The 24904-nt window shown below is 40.0% G+C and overlaps 1 protein-coding gene across 2 annotated transcripts in view; it reads right to left on the bottom strand.

The window, feature by feature from the left end:
- Positions 1-586: 586 nt before the first annotated feature.
- snx17 (sorting nexin 17) overlaps positions 587-24904 on the bottom strand; it is a 39917-nt gene continuing 15599 nt past the window's right edge. Inside the window, exons 2-15 of one of the 2 annotated variants that reach the window (XM_034005290.3) lie at positions 24717-24791; positions 23344-23461; positions 22188-22252; positions 21152-21262; positions 16350-16440; positions 14588-14675; positions 13629-13698; positions 7937-8029; positions 6659-6862; positions 5193-5318; positions 3144-3221; positions 2626-2700; positions 2201-2242; positions 587-888 (exon numbers count right to left, since the gene is read on the bottom strand). In XM_034005290.3, coding sequence (XP_033861181.1) covers positions 769-888; positions 2201-2242; positions 2626-2700; positions 3144-3221; positions 5193-5318; positions 6659-6862; positions 7937-8029; positions 13629-13698; positions 14588-14675; positions 16350-16440; positions 21152-21262; positions 22188-22252; positions 23344-23461; positions 24717-24791 — 1356 coding nt within the window. In that variant the 3' untranslated portion in view covers positions 587-768. Of the gene's footprint in view, positions 889-2200; positions 2243-2625; positions 2701-3143; positions 3222-5192; positions 5322-6658; positions 6863-7936; positions 8030-13628; positions 13699-14587; positions 14676-16349; positions 16441-21151; positions 21263-22187; positions 22253-23343; positions 23462-24716; positions 24792-24904 lie in introns of both variants that reach the window. The other variant, XM_034005288.3, reaches the window with a different exon arrangement.

The following is a 24904-nucleotide window of genomic DNA, read 5'->3' as shown; positions in this document are numbered from 1 at the left end:
GTACAAAAAGCATACTGTTGTGGTATAGTTCAAATTTCTATTTAATCTCAAAACCATGCTTTGTTATAAAGTAGACTTTTCAACTATTTACAATCCAAATACACTTAAAGATTATAAATAGTTTTGTTTTATAACTATATACAGTATGCATCACTAGTGTTGTATTTTTACCATGATCACCCTGATGTCGGAAATTGGCAATGCTGTTTGGAGACTGTGTCAGAGACCAGGTTATCTGAATTAATTGATTCATCATCATCATCATAGGCCAGGACAATCTTTTGAACAATTTGTAAACCAAAATGTAATAGTTTCATTTTATCTGCTCTGATTACTGCCTAGACAATTCAGTGCAAGAACATACATGTTGAACAGATGAACTGGCGACGTCCTTTCAGATCAAATACATCTAGAAGAAATGCTACATATGGAGAGAATGAAAGGTTCAGTCTGCAAATGTGTTTTTTTTGGCAATGATTAACAACAATTGTTTGAAGTAGACTCTAAGGTACTTAATGTTCCTGCCACCCACAGTTTTCAAAACACTGATAATCAACTGACCCCCACCCCCACCCCCACCCCCACCCCCAATACAGATTTTTACTGCTCTAAGGCAACTAGAAATAATAAATCAAACTAATACCAATAATAAAAAAAATGAAAACTCAATTCCCTCAGGTGGCTAAGAATCTTGCAGAATTCTGTATTACATATTTTGCTTTCTGCTGCCAGTTCTGTAACTTTCAAGCAATGACTGGAATGGTATGTTTATAAATCATCGTCTCCAATCCCCTCAAAGGCATAGTTGCCATGGATATTGTTGCCGCTGATGTCGTTGGCAGAGTTGGACGTGCTGATCCCGCGCAGGGTTACAGAGGTGAGCTTACTCTGTAGCAAAACAAAATAAACGGGTTAGAAGGAAAACAATTATGTAACAAATATGCTTAACAATCAGAAGCATAGAATAGTGCAATATAGTGAAAATTAGCATGAGTACACTTAATTTAGTAACACATGAATTCCATAATTTCCATTTTGTTGGGGGGGGGGGGGGGGGGGGGGAAATCAGAAGATTGAAGCACAAAAGACGTCATGTGGTTTTCCCAGCATCACTTGCTAAATTGGTCTTCAAAATAAAGGTTTTCCTCTTTATAAATTATATTGCTCTAATTGTATGACCAGACTTCCTCCATTTTCTTTACTTTCACCATCTAAAGCTATTTGAAACATAAAAAAAAAAATCAGCTTAAGAAAAGACTGAATTCAATATAACAGCTTCCCTTTCTCATCTTCCAGTCCCCAGGATACCAATTAAAAGCTTCTCTTTGCCTGAAACTTTCTCTGTTTCGTAGCCCCCTGTCCATGCTCAATCTTCTCCAGTGACTAACTTTGCCTCACACAATGTACTGTCAAAGTGTTCCCACTCACAGCTAAACTTCTACTTCCTACAGAAAGTGCTTGACCTTTTTTTTTAGTGTCTACTATTTTACAGTTTCGCATGTCTGAATATTTTTAAATAAATTAATTATACACAGAACAAATGTGTATGCTTTAAGCCATCTGCTGTTTGTTTGTTTGTTTGTTTGTTTTATCTACCAGCATGTTTTATCTACCAGCTGCTACTCTTAATATGAAAGGTAATGTGTGCAATGAAAAATACAGATTTATATATTAGGGATGGGACAAATTCAGCGGTTCCAAATAATTTTTCTTTGAGGTCTCACTGAACTGACACATTTCAATTGAAAGCCGGTTCCACTTTTAAATCACACAATTAGGTTGTGCTGCGTGTATAATCTCCAAAGTGCTTTCAATTAAAAACAAACCATCTACTTTTAATCTGTAAACAGGTGAGTTTCGCGTGACAGATGCAGATCCACATTATAAAGACACAAGCATAACAATAGTGCGTAACGTCTTCATAATGTTGTGTTTATAGTGTTTATAATGTGAATTTGCATCGGCCACGCGAAACTCACCTGTCTACAGATTAAAAGACGACAATTTGTTTTTAATTGAAAGCACTTTGGAGATTATACACACTGCACAACCTAATTGTGTGAGTTTAACTGGCTTACAATTGAAATGTGTCGGTTCAGTGAGACCTCAAAGAATTATTTGGAACCGCTGTATTCATCCCATCCATCCACACACACACACACACCCACACACACACACACAAACGAAATAAAAAACTCACCGACAGTTTAACAACAGGCTCTCTGTTTGAGTCAGGGGAGTCCTATGTGGAAACAATCAGTTAATATCATACCAAAGCAGCACTGCATTTAACATCCCTTGATTTTTATAATCAAGTGCAGAATATTTTGTATTTATAAGACAACATTAACACTCTCTAAAGACAGGTTGCTTTTTGTTTTTGTGCAGTCTTGGAAGAAGACGAGAGCAATCGCTGTAGCTACACATCGTTTAAAAGTCTCAGAGGATGTCTGCAAGTGCTGTATTGCATTGTATATTTATACTCAAAACCCAGACCCGTTGGGGGGGGTGGGGGGGGAGGGTGGAGGAGGGAGGAGGAAGGAGGACCAGGATTATGAAACTCAAGGGGCGTTAACTAGATCTTTATCCCAAAGCAAATCTTACAAATACAGTAAATTTGCTTACTAGTAAAGGAGGAGATTTCACAGCTTGTTGACTGTCAGACCGACGAAGGGAACCATTATGACGTTTCTTCAGCATCTTTATAAATATATATAAAAAAAATATATATATATTATATATATATATAATGATTTCCATTACACGAGAGTAGATGTTAAAACTTCATGCTGATTTGAACTCGGCTCTCGTCAAGATAAGCACCAACTAAGACATAGTTTTACAGTAAACTAATGTGATCCATCTGCATCTCCATCCATTTACGTTTCCTTCCATATGATGATGTAGATATCCTTCTGTCTGGTGTTAATGGCTGAAGTGTAATGCTGGCTCCAGGGATCAGCTTATTTTGCCTCCCTGGCGCATCAGCACACACAACGGCTGCGATACTGGCTCCGGGGATCAACCACAGTGCGGCCTCCCCAGCGCATCAGCATGGATATATAACAAAAATCTAAAATACCAAAACAATAATATTAATACAAAAATAAAAATACTACGGTACTCCATTTTCAGATACGAACCTTCTTGATGCTGCCACCAGACTTCTTTACCATCAGTTCATCCACCATAGACTGAAGACAGATGCTCATCATAATTGCCTAGAAGTGCAATGAGCGTTAATTAAAGCAATAACCCATGCCTGGGTGTGCAGTAGGACATATCTTGCGCACATCTGGGTGCATTGTGCCTTCAACCACCAAGAAGTACAGCAAGATATGCAAACCCCCTGGAGTCGGTTATATTCATCAGAAGAAAAATAACACAATCACTCAGCATGGCCATACAACAAACATGACGTTTTAGATGCACAATGGGGATATCCAATTTCAGAATAATTTCATAATACTATACGCTTCCAAGCCACTAGTAATACAGACGTGCTCAAATTTGTTGGTACCCTTACAGCTCATTGAAATAATGCTTCATTCCTCCTGAAAAGTGATGAAATTAAAAGCTATTTTATCATGTAGACTTGCATGCCTTTGGTATGTCATAGAATAAAGCAAAGAAGCTGTGAAAAGAGATGAATTATTGCTTATTCTACAAAGATATTCTAAAATGGCCTGGACACATTTGTTGGTACCCCTTAGAAAAGATCATAAATAATTGGATTATAGTGATATTTCAAACGAATTAGTTTCTTTAATTAGTATCACACATGTCTCCAATCTTGTAAGCAGTCATTCAGCCTATTTAAATGGAGAAAAGTAGTCACTGTGCTGTTTGGTATCATTGTGTGCACCACACTGAACATGGACCAGAGAAAGCAAAGGAGAGAGTTGTCTGAGGAGATCAGAAAGAAAATAATAGACAAGCATGGTAAAGGTAAAGGCTACAAGACCATCTCCAAGCAGCTTGATGTTCCTGTGACAACAGTTGCAAATATTATTAAGAAGTTTAAGGTCCATGGAACTGTAGCCAACCTCCCTGGGCGCGGCCGCAAGAGGAAAATCGACCCCAGAGTGAACAGAAGGATAGTGCGAATGGTAGAAAAAGAACCAAGGTTAACTGCCAAAGAGATACAAGCTGAACTCCAAGGTGAAGGTACGTCAGTTTGTGATCGCACCATCCGTCGCTTTTTGAGCGAAAGTGGGCTCCATGGAAGAAGACCCAGGAGGACTCCACTTTTGAAAGAAAAACATAAAAAAGCCAGACTGGAATTTGCTAAAATGCATATTGACAAGCCACAATCCTTCTGGGAGAATGTCCTTTGGACAGATGAGTCAAAACTGGAGCTTTTTGGCAAGTCACATCAGCTCTATGTTCACAGACGAAAAAATGAAGCTTTCAAAGAAAAGAACACCATACCTACAGTGAAACATGGAGGAGGCTCGGTTATGTTTTGGGTCTGCTTTGCTGTGCCTGGCACAGGGTGCCTTGAATCTGTGCAGGGCACAATGAAATCAAGACTATCAAGGCATTCTGGAGCGAAACGTACTGCCCAGTGTCAGAAAGCTCTGTCTCAGTCGCAGGTCATGGGTCCTCCAACAGGATAATGACCCAAAACACACAGCTAAAAGCACCCAAGAATGGATAATAACAAAACATTGGACTATTCTGAAGTGGCCTTCTATGAGTCCTGATCTGAATCCTATCGAACATCTATGGAAAGAGCTGAAACTTGCAGTCTGGAGAAGGCACCCATCAAACCTGAGACAGCTGGAGCAGTTTGCTAAGGAAGAGTGGGCCAAACTACCTGTTAACAGGTGCAGAAGTCTCATTGAGAGCTACAGAAAACGTTTGATTGCAGTGATTGCCTCTAAAGGTTGTGCAACAAAATATTAGGTTAGCGGTCCCATCATTTTTGTCCATGCCATTTTCATTTGTTTTCTTATTTACAAAATTATGTTGAATAAAAAATCAAAAGCAAAGTCTGATTTCTATTAAATGTGGAATAAACAATGGTGGATGCCAATTACTTTTGTCAGTTTCATGTTATTTCAGAGAAAATTGTGCATTCTTCGTTTTTTGTGGAGGGTTACCAACAAATTTGAGCACGTCTGTATGTGCTAGTTAGACCCTGTGTTGGTCACATGGGTGTTAAATGAAGTGTTTCAGCAGTGGCTTACCTGCGGACTGGTAACGGTGACCCACTGCAAGCGGTCTTTACTCATGAGATACTCAAACGCCAGCTCCAGTTTAATGTCAGACTTCCCAGAGGTGCCACTATTTGCCGTACCGTTCACCACAGGGACCTGCTGAAGAAATTCAAAGGAAAAATAAAGTATTATTTTAAAACACAGCAAAGTCAGGAAGCACAAATTCACTACAAAACACGAAACCTACTCTGCTTAATGGTTAAACATTAAAACAGTAAAATGACAAGACTAGCCAAACAAACAAACAAAACAAAAACAATTTATATATACGCAGAGAGAGAGAGAGAGAGAGAGAGGAATGTATTTCCACTTCAGCAGTGGCACGTTCACAATACATATATATTCCTACAACATATTTTTATCCACTGATGCCCAAGTGGCTATCTGCAGTGGATTAAACAGTTGGTCAAGAGAAATTCTTTGCACCATTGTTTAATTGTTGTGTGCGGTTTAGGTATTTTAGAGACAAATGTCTCCTCTTACATCACAATTTTAATTCCCAAACGACTCGCTCCAAATTATACATCTGCGCATATGCTAGTTAGAGCTTCTGTTTTCCTTCAGACTGTGTCTATGCTAACGATTACAAGTACTTATTTAAAGTATTTTTTGTATAAAACTCCCAATTAAAAGATGTCATTCTATGTTTTCTTTATAATGTTTTTTTTCATTTTATATGTTGCATTTAATTTAATTTCGTGCCATTTCGTATGTGCGAAAAACACAGGGCTTTATCTTAATCTTAAATATATAAAAGAAGAAAGTTCGTCTGTCTGTTCCTTTATGCATTTGGACCCCGCAGGAGCCTGTGCAACCAAACTTTGCATGGCATCCTCTTTCATCCAGGGGAAGGTCAAGGGCTATGTTTGGATCCAAAATTTTGACCCCCCGGGGTACTTTTAGTAACCCCACTGCTGGATCACTACAGTAGCCATGTATCTCAAATTAAAGAAACCCACAAAACCAAAAAATAAACAAAAGAACAAAAAAAAATTAAAAAGTTTAAAAACGGCAAAACCCTCCCAAAAAAAAGGGAAAGGGGTCCGAGCACATTGTGCGACATCCAAGATCGGTAACTTGTAGGAAACCATAATGCTACCTCTCCCCAATTTGTCATGCATGAAATACTGAATTTCCCCAGGCAATGCTATATGACAGATAGATAGATCGATAGATAAAGAGTATTTACCTATCTATCTATCTATCAAAAACAAATAAAATGCAAAAGGTATTATACGATACGCTGTACTAAAAACACTAAAATAGCAATTAGCAATATGTTTTTGTCAGACTATAAACAATTTTACATTGGACACTACAATTCATTCATGATATTTTTAAATTGGTAAATTAAAATGCATGTAAATCCATGTAAATCACTGTAAACTACATTACAGATTACTGTGAATGCAGATGTTACAACTAATTCTACTTACTGAGGAAGTGACCCGCCAGCACCGCATGCGCGTCACTTTAAAGCTTCCCTCCTTAATCTGGTCATTTGGAAGTTTGACATGAAAGTTCAACTCATTGTTACCAGCGCTGACAATCACATGGCAGCCCTTTTCTGGGAAGTCTGTGATGCAGGGGTCAAACTTGATGTAGCCGAAGTACTTCAGGGTCTGAGCCAAGCGGATGAACTACAAAAACAAAAAAAGAGAAAAGCAAAACAGGTTTAATTCAAAATGATTTGTGGTCACTGTTGGACCTACCTAGCAGACAGACAGTGGGACAGATGCTACCATATTCCCCACACATGTCTGTGACATTCATCCCTCTGCCTTGGCTGTAAAATTAAATCAATTTTGAGCCTTCTGGTTTGTTATGATTTTTCTACATTGCCCAGATTTATTTTTCTTTATATAGGTTGGCATTTTTATTTTGTTTTGTTTATGTTGCCAGACATCGGGCAGTGCTTATCTGTTACGACACGGACAGGACATGCATGGACTATTTCTTTTGATTTATTACATTTCTTACTCCTCCCAGCTACTAAGAACATATAGCATTCCATTGTAAATCATATGCGGTTGATCCTTATTCGCACCAATATTGGACTATCATAGTTGTACCCACACTGATAATTCACCACAGAATGATTTAACTGTCTCAGTTATGGCAGATGCTAATGATACTAATGTTACCAATTAGCATCTGCAACTGACTGCCAGATTTCTTTGAATTAGGCTCCCCATTCTCATCTATTCAGCGAATTATTTAGTTCCTGGCAGCACTAATAAACCTGCTGACAACAAGCAAGCTAACTAAATTCCTTCTATTGAATGCAGAATCAATAGATGTACTGCATTAATACTGGCCCTGGCTGCCACTAGTTCTTAACACAGTAATAGTGGCTATTTTCTACATGATACACAGATGTGATAGCTTGCTATAATAACCTGGCGGACTGATTCAATGTCACATACCTTTTTAGTTACTTTTCTTCCAAATAGCACTGTAAAAGTAATACACTGAAACCCCCAAAGATGCTCATGGGCATTTGTAGGATACTGTGTTTCCTCCCTCTTTCCCATTACAGTTCATTTGTAGGATACTGTGTTTCCTCCCTCTTTTCCATTACAGTTTATACGACAGAAATATATCAGATGAGATGGTCTCCTATATCATTCAATTACTATACAGGTTAATACGTATTGAGGGGTTCACAGTACCTAAATAAAAGATCCTGAATTGGTATTGCTTTCTCTGCTCACCTCTTTTTTAGAGCCTTTCTCCTGCAGGGATTTGAGCTGTCTGTGCTGCTCTTTATTCACCAGGATCCAGCCTCGCTCAATATCAGAAACCGTCTGCAGGCCGATAAAGAGAAAAAGCGAGCAAGTTTGAGGGAAGGAGCACTACAAATCAACAGTTGTAAAATAAGATTGTGCCACATTTTCGGCAATACTGCACAACAGAAGCAGAATCCATAGAACCCATGTCTGATAATTGCATTTGCACAACTCAGCTGACGTTACACCTTGTCTGTTTAACATTTTCCCTCAGTACTACTGTGATCTTTTTTCCCCCCATTTTCTAATATTTGTTATTGTTGCACTTTTGGGGGGAATTTAGAGTACCACATACCACTCTGCAAGCACATTACTCATGGATGACCAGGTCTCAAAAGGGAGAAACATGAGTGAATTAGCCCCTTTAATATAGTTATTTGAACACATATAAAAGTGGATTTTTTTTAAAGAATAGAATTAAAGTAGATCAAAAAAGGAAATCCGTGAGCATCAAGCACGCATAATGATCATTTGAATGACAACTCAGTCTTATAAAGCAAGCACTGTATTTGCCTTAATAGAACTGCGGGCTGCAGGGCATTGCGGCTCCAACAGATACCATTAAAATTCAGAATGTGAAATAATGCAGATGCTTCCAACTGGTATGGGAATAGATAACAGACAGAATCTTTTTAAGGAGGGAAGATTTACTTTGAAATGTATTTTGCGAGCACTGCAAAAGGCATCAGCACTGAATTTCTATCTACAGCAAGTCTTCAGAACTTAAGCCTGCACAATTCCGGTATGCTGCAATGTACTGTAAAGAAGACCTAGGAGTCACATAATCCTAGCTCAGAGATTATTTTAATTGATGCATGATTGTTCAACGTCTTTAAACATCACATTCTCACCTTGCATCTTTTGAGAAAAACTTCTAAAACAATTATTATACAATAGAGAAAACATTATCATAAACCTGGTTCCCTGAAGTAGAAATGTAACCATTACCTAACAGGATATATCTCTTATAGCCTGAATTACCTGAGCACTTATATCAAAGCTGCTCCTTTAAGAGCCCTGTATGCGTCGGATGTCCTCTCCACCCCCAGGAGATAAATACAAGTGACGCATAAGGCTCAGCGCCATTTTCTCTTCAGGCCTGCTGCGTTGGAGTGAATTCGGAGACCTTGATGGATAATGGTTACATTTCTATTTTGTAACCATTACCTATTAGGACATAATACCCAAGCTGTCGCAAACAAAGGACTTGCAGCACCGGCAGATAAAACTGCCTTTAGCTTTCTGGCAGAGGACCGATAAGGGTCCATGGCATATAGTCCACAGTACAGTGAAGGAGAACCCTCATGCAGTATAACCTCAGCATTTAACACCAGGTCCAAGAGGCGTGTATGGCTAACTATCCCAGGACTTACAGGCACATAATAAAAATGTGTTAAAAAGCAGAATGTGGCTGCTCTTAACACTCTGGTCCCAAAACCAGGGTTCTGCTGATCTGGCCCAAACTGCAGCACTGCAAACGTCTGCGACAGATGCACCCTGGAATAACGCCCAAGAGGTTGAAAGGCCTCTTGTGGAGTGACCAGTGACCTTTTCTGGTGGGAGCAGGTTGGCTAGATCGTATGCAATCCTGACCATGTCTGCAATCCACCTCGACAGCGGCAGTTTAGATAGGGCTTGTCCGTAGAACTTAGACCCGAAGCAAATAAACAATTGCTCGGATTACTGCCAACTCTGAGTGCAGTCAACATAATATGCCAGTGCCCTAACTGGACAGAGCGTTTGGAACTTTCTCTCCCCGTCAGACTGGAAAGGAGGTGGATGGAAGGCCTTCAAATTCCACTGACTGGTTGATATGGTAAGCAGAAATGCTTTAGGAAGAAAAATTAGGATTTGTGCGGAGAGCAACCTTAGTTCTGGCCTCCACAAAAAAACAAACAGGCTATGGCCGTGGAGAATTTTTGCATTTCACCTACCCGCTTGGCAGAGACAATAGCAAGCAGTAAAGCCATCTCTAAGGACAGGAATTTCAGCTCTGCTGAATGAAGGGGCTTGAAAGGCGGTCTTGTAAGTGCGTCCAGCATTATATTGAGCCATCAGCGAGGGGCAAGGTCCTTTCTAGGGGGTCTTAACTTCCAGGTACCCTTCAAAAGAGTGCTGCTGGGGAGACTGAGTCAATTTAAATATGGCAAGCTGAAATAGCTGCTAGGTAGATGTTAAGTGTGGAGTGAGACTTCCATTCATCAAACAGGTCCTGCAAAATTGCAGTACACCTGCCATGGGGCAAGTCGTGGGGTCCAACTGACATCACGTCTGGAAGACACCTCATTTGTAGCCATACTGGGAGCAGGTAAATGCTGCCCTCGCATTCTTAAGGGTGACAATGACCCTATCAGATAACCCGAGGTGACTCAAATGTCTCCCCTCAGGGACCAGACGCAGAGCTGCAGAACTAGGTCTGTAAGCCACAGAGAGCCCTGCGCCTGAAGAAAGTCGCGAGGGGCCGGCAACTCCCACGGCTGCCGTACAGGAGCTGTACCAGTACCAAGAACTAGGTCCTCCTGGGCCACTTTGGGGCTACTAAGAGCACCCGAGCCTGGTTTTTCCAAGCACAGTCAGCAGTGGCAACGGTGGAAAAGCACAGAGCAGAGTCTTGGGCCATCTGTGAGCCAGTGCGTCTATGCCAAAAGGGTGACCACTCTCCATTAGGGAATACCAGTGGGAACAATTGGTGGACTCCTGGGTCGCAAAGAGATGCATCTCCACGCACCCGAACTTCTCCCAGATGAGGTTCCCAACCGAAAGAAGTGCCATGCCGAAATGTGGGGGCCACCTCTCGAGAGAAGATTCGCCACCCAGTTCCTCACCCCTGGCAGGTGAACTGCTCTTACTGAAAACAGTTGTTCATGGGCCCATAGCAAAAGCTTCTGGGCAAAAGATTGAGACTGGGATACCGGAGACTGCCATGGTGGTTGACATAAGCCTCCACTGTGGTGTTGTCTGCGGATCAACACGCATCTCCCTTTAATATTGCTGCAGGGCCAGATGAACTACCCGCAGCTCCAAAGCATTTAGTGGAGACACTCCCATGGGGGTTTCCACACGCCTGCACACCCTGGTCGTTCCACAGTGCCACAATCTAGGTTGGACGTGTCTGTGGTCACCACCTCTCTCCTTACGACACTGAGTAGGCAGTGCCAGTCCAAGACAGGGAGAAGGACCCTGTGGTTGAACCAGGCTTGGAGAGGGCGTATGTGTAAAAGCCCTAAAGGGAGAACTGAAGATTATTTCTTGGGTGTCCATGTCCTCAGATGTAGCGAGGGAGTTTGGGTTAGGCAATGGTGCCTGTACCCTGGGGACTGAGACAACGGGGGGAGGGGCCTCGCAGCAGCTCCGTCAAAAGGGACAGCTTCTGGTTCATAGCTTCAAAAACCTCAGTTTGCGTCGCAGTATTGCCAGAATGCCTCTTATGGAAGCTTTTGTTCCTCTTCCTTGGCGGAGGAGAGGGGGAGCTCTCCGAGCCAGATTATGAAGGGGAGGATTTAGAGGAGTGTGGACTCTTAGTCCTGCTCCTACCCCTAGAGCAGGGGTGTCAAAATCCAGTTCGAGGGCTGCAGGGTCTTCTGGTTTTCATTCCCTTAAGCTCTCAATTAACAGAATTGATCTAATTATTTGTTGAATTTGACATATTCAATATTCTTCATTTTGCAGCCCTCCAGGAACGGAGTTTGACACCCCTGCCCTAGAGGATCACTTCCTAGCTCCCGTGTAAACAGGGATTGGGGACTCTGCTGACCGCACTGCAGGTGACGAATGGGGAGAGTCATGCTGTACCGGTGTCAGAGATGCAGAGCGGTTCCTTATCAAAAAGGCCCTAGCAAGAATTTATATCGACTCTCGAAGAGCTGAGCAGCAAGGGAGAGAGCGTGAAATTTAGCCGCAACAAGGGACTGAATCTTCACACAGGGACTTATAATAATAATATATTTATTTTTATATAGTGCCTTTCATAGTGGACCACCATCACAAAGCACTTCAGGCTGTGAACTGTGCATTACATGCAGAGTCACTTACAATAGGACATTGATTTAACATCTCATCCGCATGATGGAGCACAAGGAGGTTAAGTGACTTGCTCAGGGTCACACAATAAGGTCACTCAGTGGCAGAGGTGGGATTTGAATCTGTGACCTGGTTACAAGCCCTGGACTTTAACCACTGGACCACACTGCCTCTGTCACACTGGTTGGACGAGTTGAGCTTAAAGAATAACTACCTGCTACCTGACTTGGTTGCCCTGTCACGGTTCTCTGAAATGTGTCTCCAGGTTTCTTTATATCCTCGACTACAATTTATATTTATACAATGTATATGCTTGTAATAACCTATACTGCACAAAATACAAATGTTTATGTATGCTATCAGTTCATAATTTCATGTTTTATAATACATATCATTCATGCCCAAGTCCACAGCAATATGTTTTCTTTCAAAGTCTTTGTATTCTTGCTGGATTTAAAGTCATTTTTGTTTGGCGACACACACAATTAGTTTTTCCACTTTGTTCAGGGAACTGCAAGAATCCATGTGACTTCCAAGTCGTACGACAATTACGGACTCATGTGCAAGGTGCAATAGGGAATGCACATGATCGTTTTTTTCTTCTTAGACGCACGTTAAAATCGGATGCATGATCGGATCCAGTGTGCAATGGCCTTAAGAATCACTCCTCTAACTGGCCTTGCTCGGATACCAGCCTCCCGTAGGCAGTTTCTGACAGTCTGGATGGAAATCCTACACATTCCTGGTACTGCAGATATTGTCGAGGTTGCGGTGGTGAACATGTTACGTAAATCACGTAGGCGTATACATATGTCCTTGGATTCCGTCGTCACACGTGGTCTACGGATCTTTTGCAGTCAAGTGTTGTTCCACGTTGCTGGTATCGGTGCCAAAGTCATCCCTATAGTGTGCTAGGAAACATTCAGATGCCGTGCTATGGCGGACTGAGATTGCCATCTTCCAAATGTCCAATAGCATTATTCCGTCATGCCTTGGTAAGTCTAGGCATAACTTCAAATGTGCCTACAGCAAACACCAATAAGACATGTAAGCTGAGAACCCTCCACTTTTATATATATTGCAAGTCTTGGTGTTAATTTTGGGAATATTACGGTGTTTTGTAGTATTCGCATACGTCATGTGTTTTCGTCCTGACAATGTGAGACACTGTCAGCAAAATGTGTTTAAAAAAAAAATACAATTCTTTTGATCAAGTTTTGTTCCTATTTTTAAGAGATTGAAGAGAAAATCTGCTGTGCATTTCTTTTTTTAAAGGGTATCTATCTATCTATCTATCTATGGAAAAATGTATTTACAAAAAAAAAAAAATAACACCTGACTCAAACTCCCAGTCATAACTTCCAGGTCAAAACATGAATTAGGGCAAGGAAGCAGCATACAAACAGATCTTCACACAGTCAAAGTAATTGTAGCCTCTGTCATGTCTAGCCTACATAAATTGCAATGATGATGTACTTTATAATTTGCTTTTCAAAGAAATGATTATGCACTTGGCAGTGACACACCTTGTCAGTTACATAAATCAGGGATATGTGTATACATGCATTTTAGGTAGCATATTATGTCTGAAACCTACCTGAGCATACAATAAGTTTAGTCCAACCCTGTTATCCATTACATCATTATCATATGCTGAATCCCAGTAACTGCAAAACAAAACAATAAAAACAGGCAGGGGTTTAGTTATTCTAGCAATTCAGAAAGAAAGGCTGGATATTGCCTTGGTAGACTTTTTAACCCTTTCTTTTGGCTGCATAAAAAGAAAACAATTTAGTTTAGTTTAAGGTCAGCCTTTATCTATAATGGAAAACACCTACATGAACTTCAGCCACAACCCGTTTTAATACCAGACAGAAGCAGCTCAGCTATCCTGCTGAATGAACTTCCCAAAATAAAAACAAACTAATAAAAGTCATGTTTCCCACTCAAACATCATAAACCATCAGAAGCAAAATACCTTTATGTCTGAATGTTGAGCTAAAAGTAAATTAAGAACACAGTGATCCACTCTAATTACTGCAAGTAAAGTATTTCATGAAGACGACCTTGTAGCTACCGTAAAAAAAAAACACTATATTTACAGTAGTGGGTTTATTTTGGTGTTTATGAGAACAAACAGAGTGTGCTGTATTAAATGAACCGTTACATCTTCAAAAGCTGCAGCACTCAATAGTCACCCAGACTGGGAAAGTTCTGCATCTCAGACAATAGCTATTGCCAAATTAGGAAATGCCCTTTCAATGGCTTTTAAAATGAAAAATGTACTTTTTTAAAAGTCCTCTGATGCATTGTAGAACTTCGGGGATGCTCATTTGCCAAAAAACAAAACAAACATTGCCATCACTTTCACCGATATATATATTTATTTAAACAATGAGTTTACTATTGTTTTTTTTCATTGCACATACATGACTCTTGGGGACCTAACTGTCATTTTCTACTCACGAGGCTCCATATTAGAACGAAGGGTAACGCATGCATCATTTTGATTATGTAGTGGCTGTTATTGAGAACAGGTTAGCAACAGGTTTTTACCTTTTCCTGAGGACGATCCGGTACTCTGGGTTTCTAAGGCTGGTGACAGATACAAACGGCAATTCAAACTCTTGCATCTTTCGTACAACTAGGGATTTTGAAAAAACAAAAATAAGTTACCAAACAAATCACAGAACCCCAAGCCAATTTTCATGCAATAGTCAAAACTAAAAGAGCCATAGAAGCACTGTTCAAAACCTTAAAAAAAATCACAATTTGTTTTTCCAAGATGCAAAGCTAACAAACTTTAAATTAGCCGACATGTACTAAATTAGTCAATTACCCCAGCAACTGCCTCTTTGTGGAATATTACAGTAGTATTCAAAACATGTACTTTGTGGTCAGAAGATGAACAAACCAAGTACAAATGCATACTGTCAGTTTTTATTACTGTCACAGTAATATTGAAATCCATTTTCAATTGCAAAACAATGAGAAGTATTATACATTTAAAAGTACTGTGCGTTTTATTGAAAAAATACGGCGTACAGAAAGTTAACTTTTAAGAAAACACACATTGCAAATTAACTGCACTTGAAACCTGCATGTCCCATTCTGACCACAAAAGCAAGGCATCCTCAACATCAGGGTATAGAGCAAATCAGAAACATGAACGACTTCCATCCACAGTTTACTGTTCATAAGCCTGGATTATTGTATCCCTTTTTTTTTTTAGAATGGTTGATAGTGTTTGTGGGAATGTTGAAATCTGTAGCAACATTTTTCTTTGATGCAAGGATAGTACATGTTTTTGCGTGAGCACTATGGCAACTTGAAATGCATCACAGAAGTGGAATTATGATTAATATAATTGAACGTGGGACATTATTTGAAGGACTTCACATTTTTTTTTAAAAAATGAAATGAATACAGTAAAACCTTGCCTTAAGCCACCTCAGTAAAAAGACCACATTCATTTTCGGCCACCCCTGTACTTCGCATTAATGCCACAATCTGCATTCTCAAAACTATCAAAGCTGTGTTCAATTAACTCCCTAATGATTTAATGAAACATACATCATTTAACCAGTTAAATAAACTATAGGTAATAACAAATCAAAATCCTATGGTAATAATTAAAGCCACATTTTGTGAGGTTTTCCTAGATCTCAAAAATGCTCAGAGCGCACACAGCCTATACGTGTATTTTGCCTGAATGCTCCACTTAATGAAAACAATTAAGACTGTCTTTATTTCAATTCTCACATTCCTAACACATTGCTGCACAAATTACATTGCAATATAAAACTCAACTGTGTAGCCAATGCAATCCTAAACAAGTGATCTATACGGTTACAAAACAATATTTGCACTATAAAATTAAATAAATACAAATAAATAAAAGTTTATCATGTGCATGTGAGCTCTTTTCAGGGTTTGTTTACTATAAGGCAATTGCTTTTAAGCAATGCAGACAGCATCTGGTAACACAGACCAGGACAAATTTGGCAATGAAAAAAAAATAGAGAAAGTTTTTTGTTAAGCTTCTGCCAAGCAGCTGGGGCCCTTCTTGCCCTGCTTTTTGGCCTCCCAAATAATTGCCACAATCCTAGTTCTTAGGAGCTGCCAACTTTTAAAATCCAGGCCCAACAGCATTGGAAACCGAAACTGAGGATATCAGCGCTGCAGTTGACCATCTGCACTAATGCAGTGCATTAGTGAAACCAGTCTTGGCAAATTCATGTTATATTAACAAAACACATCTGATGGAGCCTTTTGTAAACAAAAAAAGAAAAAAGAAATAAATTAAATAAATACTCACAAGTACAGCCCCCATCCTTTCCCTCTCGGATCAGGAAAAGACTAAAGTATCCAACCAGGTCATCAGGAAGATCCAACTTCGAAGCTACAGCCTACATAAAAAAAAAACAAAAACAAACATATAAAACCAACATGGAGTCATAGAAAGCCAGAAGCTACCGGTAGGTTGTCAAAATTAGGATTGCCTGGAAAATAACGGTAAGAAAGTGCATTTCTCCTTAGCATGAGTTCTGAACATCATACTGGTTATTAAAACAACAACATGAGAAGTTTCTTTGGAGTTCTGCTCTTCAGTACTCAATGTTGTGGGTTTGAGAAGAAACTGTAAATGTTCTACATTGTTCCATTTTTATTATGTATAGTACATGTAATCTGTGTCTACTGGCTCAAAACAGATAGTCTTTATAAGTAGACTAAATATACAATATACAATCTATTTGACTTCTGAACTTTAAATTGGCAGACTTACAAAACAGAAGGAACAGACCAAATTTATTTAGAATTAATTCCAAAGCAAAGCCTGCACTCCTTTGCCTTAATTGTTAATGGGATGCACCCCAAAATACAGTTGCCAGTACATCTACATATGTAGTTACACTGTACAGTAGTTACAATTAACTAATATTTACTGGATGCACATAGCATACAATTCTGTTACTATAAGGATGGAACATGAAGAGCATGTATTTAATTAGAAAACGATTCAGGATCATCAGCTTCCAGCTATAGCGGCTATAGCAGTAACGTCACAGCATGCCTGTGAATCAAATTTAAAATCAATCTACGCAACTGTCGGCTTTTTCATTTTGACTTGCTGTATTGAAAGCTCAGTTCACAGCAAATACTAAACATAAAAACAATTGATCCAAATGTATTTTATTATCCACCAAAACCAGCCAAACAATAGTTTGCACCGACGAAAGCAACCAGTCCTGTACCTGCAACTATTGAGTCAGGCAATCACAGCCTGAGAATTTATTTATTTTTTTCCCCCCCAATAGCGATAGTGCCCTCTCGATGAAGGCTCTACCGTGTGTTAGTTGACCTTGACTTTAATTAGCACCCTCAAGTTATCACTAGATTTTACCTGAGAAGTTTCCAGAATATCAAAAGTATGAGATTAGCATCTTATAGTAATAGCAGCAGATTGGCAAGAACATACCCTATAGACTCTCCTAAGGAGGTGCAATAAATGTTCAGTCTAGCGAAAGGGATACTTCATATCAGCACGGCCAACATTTTTAGAAAATGTATTTCTTACCTGCTTAATATGAAATCCTGTTTGTTCTGTTCACAACTGATGTTTCTGCTTAGACCATAATTTGCAAATCGGCTAAAGCTTTCCTTTAAAAAAGGTACACTTCCTGTATTTTGAAGTGTAATCAGTTAATGTTATTATACAAATGTGCATCATTTCACTTGAATTAAGGGTCCTTTCTTTATATTATTATACTGTATAACATTTTATTAAAACAAACAAGTAGCCTAAACTCTGGACATCAAAGTATTTAGCCAAATCCTAACAGCACCCTAACCAAAAGAGATTGTCTGATGACCGTCTTAGTAGCCTAATAAAAGATTAAACCATGCTTTCAAAGTAATCATTTAAAAACAAACTAGGATGGCTAAGCCTTCAGCAGCTCACATGCGCTGCATTTGCAATGTTTAAATGTTTGATGCACTGAGCGTTAACAAGGTTAATAAGTATCTTTTTAAACAATCTCATTAAGAGTTGCTAGATCAGCGTTCCAACAGAATTATTACTTTATAGAGTAATCTCCTTTCATCTAGAGACAGGAATGCAGTTGCAAAGGTCAAGAACATCTGAATAAAGACTGGAGTCCTGCAATTTCAGTAACAAAGCCTTATCATTGGGTGTAAACTCTTATACAGTACATGGAATACACACACCAGCAGTATGAGTAACATGGCTAAATAAAGTCAAATGTATTGTCCAATTAACATCTCCCAAGTATTTAGTAAATATGGTGCATAGTACTTTTAGAATAAGGACACCCCACCCCACACTAACCCTAAAAAGAGTCTTATTTGCATTACATATTCAACTATGGTACTGCCAGGATTAATTAAACTGTGAATACTGAAAATCCAAAAAAAAAAAAAAAAAAATAGCTTTACAAAGCAACTTACAACTACGGAAGCTTGTGGATGTTCTATATTTTGTATTTTTTTTTTTTAAAACCGATGTAAAACAGCAGCAACAGCTGCTTACTCTAAGACAACCTCTTTTTGTTCAAGTCAATTTCTAACCCGACAACGAGGCGTGCAAAAACTATTAGCATTGGCAGACATGCTTTGAGTCCAAGTCACATCCAAATGCCCCACTGACTCAGTCCAGCTGGATTCCCATACAAAAGCATGTACACCTCCTTCTCATCTTTCTGCCGACACATCCAGATGGTATATTTCTGAGAGGGGTGGGAGTTAATTCCACCACTGCAATACTAAGAAATACCACAAAAAAACAAAACAGTCACTGTAACATTATTTATGACTGATAAAACAGTCTCCAGAACATGCTTGGGGTGCAACTGACCAGAACCTTTTTTAGGTTAAAAGTTAAAATAGATTTATCAAATGGCACAGAAACAGAGTTTGGGAGTACAAAACAGTAGACTTAAATCCATTATTACTGCAGTAATTTGGTAGTATAACAGATTATGTAAGTTGTGTGACAAGCACAGCAGTCACAACATCCCCGTGCACAGCTTTAAGGACCACTGACACACACACACACACACACACACACACACACACACACACCATATCGCAGATGTCAAGTTCAAACCACATGGAAAACAAATAACAAGTCTGCCCTTGTTCACCAGCACTGAACACGTCTTGTAGCTTAGGAGGACATATGGCAATAATATAAACCAAAATCCATGGGCTTTTTGTGACAGTTAATGTTGGTTAATCTTTAAGAGGGCCAGGCAATTTCTGGTCTGAAGTTACATTTATCAGCCTTTTAATGTTCTTTCACCTTTCAAAAGAAAATACTTATATTACAATACACAGTAAAATTCTAAATGTTATCCATTTTAAATTTAGTAGTCGCCAATTGCTTTTATTATTTTCTCTCCAATTTGGAATAGCCAATTATTTTTAGTCTTGGCTCACCACTAACACCCCTGCGCTGACTCGGGAGGGCAAAGACGAACACACTCTGTTCTCTGAAGCATGTGCCGTCAGCCGACCGCTTCTTTTAACTCTGCAGGCCCGCCATGCAGCCAGCTCAGAGCTACAGCGCCGGAGGACAACTCAGCTCTGGGCAGCTTACAGGCAAGCCCACAGGCGCCCGGCCAGACCACAGGGGTCGCTGGTGCGCGGTGAGCCCAGGACACCCTGGCCGACCTAAACCTGGCCAACCTAAATAACTGCAACCAAACACTTCCTGTAGTTATTGATTAGTCTCTCACAGCGCTGTGGAGGAACCTGGCCCACTCCTCCATGCAGAACTGCTTCAACTCTGTGACATTTGTGGGTTTTTGAGCATGAACTGCTCGTTTCAGGTCCTGCCACAACATCTCAATGGGGTTTAGGTCTGGACTTTGACTAGGCCAATTTAACACTTTAAATTTCTTGTTCTTCAACCATTCTAATGTAGACTTGCTTGTGTGTTTCGGTCTTGCTGCATGACCCAGCTGCGCTTCAGCTTCAACTCACGGAAGGATGGCCTGACATTCTCCTATAGAATTCTCCGATACAGAGCAGAATTCAAGGTTCCTTCAATGATGGCAAGGCATCCAGGTCCTGATGCAGCAAAGCATCCCCAAACCATGACACTACCACCACCATGCTTGACCGTTGGTATGAGGTTCTTACTGTTGAATGCAGTGTTTGGTTTTCGCCAGACATAACAGGGCCCATGTTGGCCAAAAAGTTCCACATTTGACTCAACTCTCCATAGAACATTGTTCAAAACTCTTGAGGATCATCCAGGTGCTTTTAGGCAAACTTGAGATGAGCATTCATGTTCTTCTTAGTGAGCAATGGTTTCCGCCTTGCTACTCTGCCATGAATCCCATTTTTGCCCAGTGTCTTTCTGATGGTGGAGTCATGAACACTGACCTTAGCCGAGGCGAGAGAGGCCTGCAGATCCCTGGATGTTGTTCTAGGGTTCTTTGTGACTTCCTGGACGATTTTACGCCTTGCTCTTGGAGAGATTTTGGCAGGAGGGCCACTCCTGGGAAGATTCACCACTGTCCCAAACTTTCTCCATTTGGACAATATGGCTCAGACTGTGGTTTGGCGGAGCCCCAGAGCCTTAGAAATGGCTTTGTAACCCTTTCCAGACTGATAGGCATCAACAACATTTTTTCTAGAGGTCTTCAGGAATTTCTTTTGTTCGTGGCATGATGTGCCTCTAGAACCTGTGTGCTGACAACTTCACTCTGATGGTAAGGGCCAAAGTTAGTCAGATTTATATTGGGCAGGGCTGGCCCAAATCAGGCCTAGTTGTTAACCAAAGTACTCAAACAGCTGACCCTAATTATCCCTTTAATTGGGTTGAGTTGAGGGAGGGCAATAACTTTCACACCTGAAGATTGCATGTTTGATTACCTTGCACACCAAACAAATGAAAGAAGCACCAAACTTTGGTGTCATTTTTTCTCTCAGACTCCCTCTATATACTACTACAATCCACAAAAAAATCTGACCAAATACAATGTGAAAAATGTGCAAAAATGCAGAAAATCAGACAGGGGGCAAATACTTTTTCATGGCACTGTATATAAAATCTGCCACTTTATAAGCTTCTCCCAGAGATCTCTGTCTTACTTCTAGGACGTCCTCAGTCTGGTCTGATGTGAGTATGTTCACTTTCACTTTCTGCCTGTTCGACAAGTAAATATCCAAGTGAACTTCCTCAGTGGGAATCTGCTGAGTTTCCTGCAGGATAAAAGGCATGAAGGGAAGTCAGTACTATGATTCAATGTAGTGGACAGCCAAAGTAGCTCATCCTCCTGCATTCAACAACAGCATGTCTCTGTCCCCAGGCAACGTGAGGGATCAGGCAGAGAAATGTTGGGGTTACAAAATGTAATTTTAAAAAAAGAAAAAGGAAAGAGAAGACATGGCAAATAGAAAACATTTTAAAACTTGAGGGTTTGCAGTAAATCACTTTTACAAAAAAGATATACAGTACAGTGTATACTTCCACCACTGCTTTTTGGTCCACACGTCTATGCTGTTACATTTATTTTAAATCTGCACATTCATAAAATATGAAGCGACAGGTTTCAAATGAAACTAATGGTTTGGCACCATTGTTACTTGAACATCGATAGTAATAGTATGCATCCCCATCAAGTCTGTAAACATAAAATTAGAGAAATCAGTATCATGAATAAGTAGCTGACCTACATCCACCATATTTAAAATACAAGTGTGATTTATTTATTTATTTTTTATAAATTTAGGTCGTTCCAATTATTTTTAGGCTCAGCTCACCGCTACCACCCGTACTGACTCGGGAGGGCGAAGACGAACACACGCTGTCCTCCGAAGCGTGTGCCGTCAGCCGACCGCTTTTTTGGTGCGCGGTGAGCCGAGGACACCCTGGTCAACCTAAACCAAGGGCGATGCTTGGCAAATTATGAGCTGCCCCCGGGAAGCTCCCGTCCACGGTCGGCTGTGGAATAGCCTGGACTTGAACCGGCGACGTCCAGGCTATAGAGCGCATCCTGCACACCACGCGGAGCGCCTTTACCGGATGCACCACTCAGGAGTCCCACAAGTGTGATTTATATCCCTAGATTCTAACACCCACCGACTTGATTTAATGTCATCGGCAAGTTTTAAAACACAGACCTACCTGTTGGGCTTTTCTTAAGAAGCTGTTGAATGTTTCACTGGCTCCAAGCATAGGGTCCTGTCGCACTGTGGGAACAAACATGCATAAATGAACGCTGATATACAGTAGCAGTTAGCAATAGCAGAATAAAGCAAATATCTGACTAAATGTTTTATGGCACATCTTAATAATAAATAAATAAATAAATAAATACAAAAAAACATCAGTACAATTACTATAACTACCGCTGCAATTAATCCTCCTGTTTGAGACAGTGCTTATGGATTCATAATTAGTTATTATTTTACATACATTATTAATCAGTTAACAGGTTCATATAAATATACATAAAACAAAACGGCAGATAAATGAATCCTGTTTTAAATACCATTATACACAGCTGCAACAATTACTATATTCACTCAATTATTGTTTTGAGATTTAGCTTTTATTAGAGAGCTCCCCTAAATCCCTTGTTTAGAAAGATACAGGGTATTAATGCTTGTGACAGAGCAGCCTGCTGCGTGGATGAGTGCATTCGCTGCTGACAGGCAGGAGATCGAGACGGAGGTTGAAGGTGACACGCCCCGCAGGCAAACAGGATTTATTTACATATCAACACACTGAACAGCTCACGTGACACTGCCAGCAATGGTTGCGCACGGAGCACATACAACACAGTGTATGAAAACTCTGGATGGATCTACAATCTCTGAACTAATCTTCTCTGTTCAATAATAAATTAACGTTGCTGAAGCGATTGATCATGGTGGGTAAGTGACGGGCGAATATACGACAGATTACTGTATAAAAATTTAACCTTCAGTCTAAGAAATTGAGTATGGAGCCAGAATAATGAGCTAATGTTAGAATAACGAGCATTGCTGTTCAGCGATCATAATCATAGGCATACACAATGTCAGATGTCAGTTTAGCAGCTCCAGGGGCTGCAGTTCTGTCACAATCGGTCAATGCTGCCTGAGCAGGTGTGTGAGATGAGAACACTGGATCAAAAGGGTACGCACACTGCATAGACATGTTACACACTTTTTTTTTTTTTTACCTTGAAAAGAAATGGCTTCTGGTTCGCTCCTGGTCAAATCACCCACCAAGTAATTTATTGACAACATGCCCCCCCCCCCCAAAAAAAAAAACAACACCACTCCTGCATACTCACCAGCCTGCATATACTTCTCTAGCTGTTCTCTTCGCTGTTCCACTTCAGCTGGTGTGAGTGTAAAAAGTTTCTTCGGAGGGAATGCTGGGACTACATTATTACCATACTCTTTTTTTAACTGTGGGATGAGAGATGAATAAAGAGGTAAAGGTTTGATAAAGGAAGATTAAGGTCTTTTGAATAACCAGCCGGTAGGGTTTGAATACTTTATTTGTTTGAAGCTCCGAGACCGGTCAAGATTTGAAATACATTTTCTTTAGATTATATTTTTATATGATAAAAATCTGACAAGTCACTGTTTTATTGTTATATTTTCCCAGAGCTGAAATTACATGATTCAAACAATATCAATAGAAGGGTAAAGGCTTGACAAAATCAGATTTGACTGCAGAAGATATGAATGTTCAGAGAGTGGGTAAGCCTAACCCTTTCCACATTGTTTGGATTTATGAGTGACCTGATTAAGCCTTTCAGATGTCACAATCCTCAGAAACTACTGTACACAGATGAGTAGTTTACATGTGTACATTTTAATTCCAAATAAAATGGCCATGCCCTGTAATGTGGTTGCTTGGTAAGACTGAGTCACTTGTAGAAATTCTGCTGTGCTTAAGCAGCTTGTTGCATCAATATGTGCTCCCTGCTGGAACTCCCAGTGAAGCTTTGTCATTTAATGGCATAGAGTGCTTGTTTAAGCACAGTTCATACGGTCATAGCCAAATCAGTATCTTGCCGCTGCATCTTACAGGCTATATTCATGTGTAGTATTAGGGTTGGTAAATATTTTATTGGAGCACAATTATTTTAAGAATTACATAGAGCTGTGTGACACATTAGTGCCATGATCAATGGTCATCATGGCAAAAATAAATGTGATACGGCAGAAACTGGGTTCATTTTGGATACTGAAAATGGGGAAGTGTGGGGACGCCTACATTAATAAAAAGGCTTTCAAACAAAAACTGCAGAGTATGCAGAAGAGATAAGAAAACAGATTGCATAACCACCAAAAATTAAAAAAAAAAAAAAAAAAAAAAGTGTCTTCAGGTCAGGCCAGCGCCTGGAGAATTTTTTTTTTTTAATCCTGTATTTAAATTAAAAGTAGATCAACATTAGGACCTTGATGCACTACAGATCTTACCCTTTCCCCTTTATTTAAACAGCAACCCACCCATGTTCTCTGGAATATGGTGCATGCAGACTCCCTGTATATACTGCCCAACACTAGCAGGAGATGTTCAAGGTGATATTCCAGGAAACGCCCAATCTCACTGAACTGCGGATGTAAAGGGTTCAAACCCGCAGCTCTGTGGCAGTGTAGACATTTTGAATTAGGCCAGCTTTGCTATATCTAACCTGCACTGTTACTGTACCTGTTCATGTAGTCCCAGGAGCTGGCTGTATCTGACACGGCAGTGCAGCACTCCGTTTACATGGATATTGTAAGCCTGGAAGAGAGAAGCAAAGAGGACAAAGGAAGACTTCAGATATTATTCCATTATATAAAACGGTTTTCTTAAATAAGGAGCTTTATGCAGCAATTTAATTTCTTAAAAACACA

Source organism: Acipenser ruthenus, chromosome 5, assembly GCF_902713425.1.
Source record: "Acipenser ruthenus chromosome 5, fAciRut3.2 maternal haplotype, whole genome shotgun sequence".
NCBI lineage: Eukaryota > Metazoa > Chordata > Actinopteri > Acipenseriformes > Acipenseridae > Acipenser > Acipenser ruthenus.
Note: the sequence above shows the minus strand (reverse complement) of the source record. Positions and strands in the feature narration are given on the sequence as shown.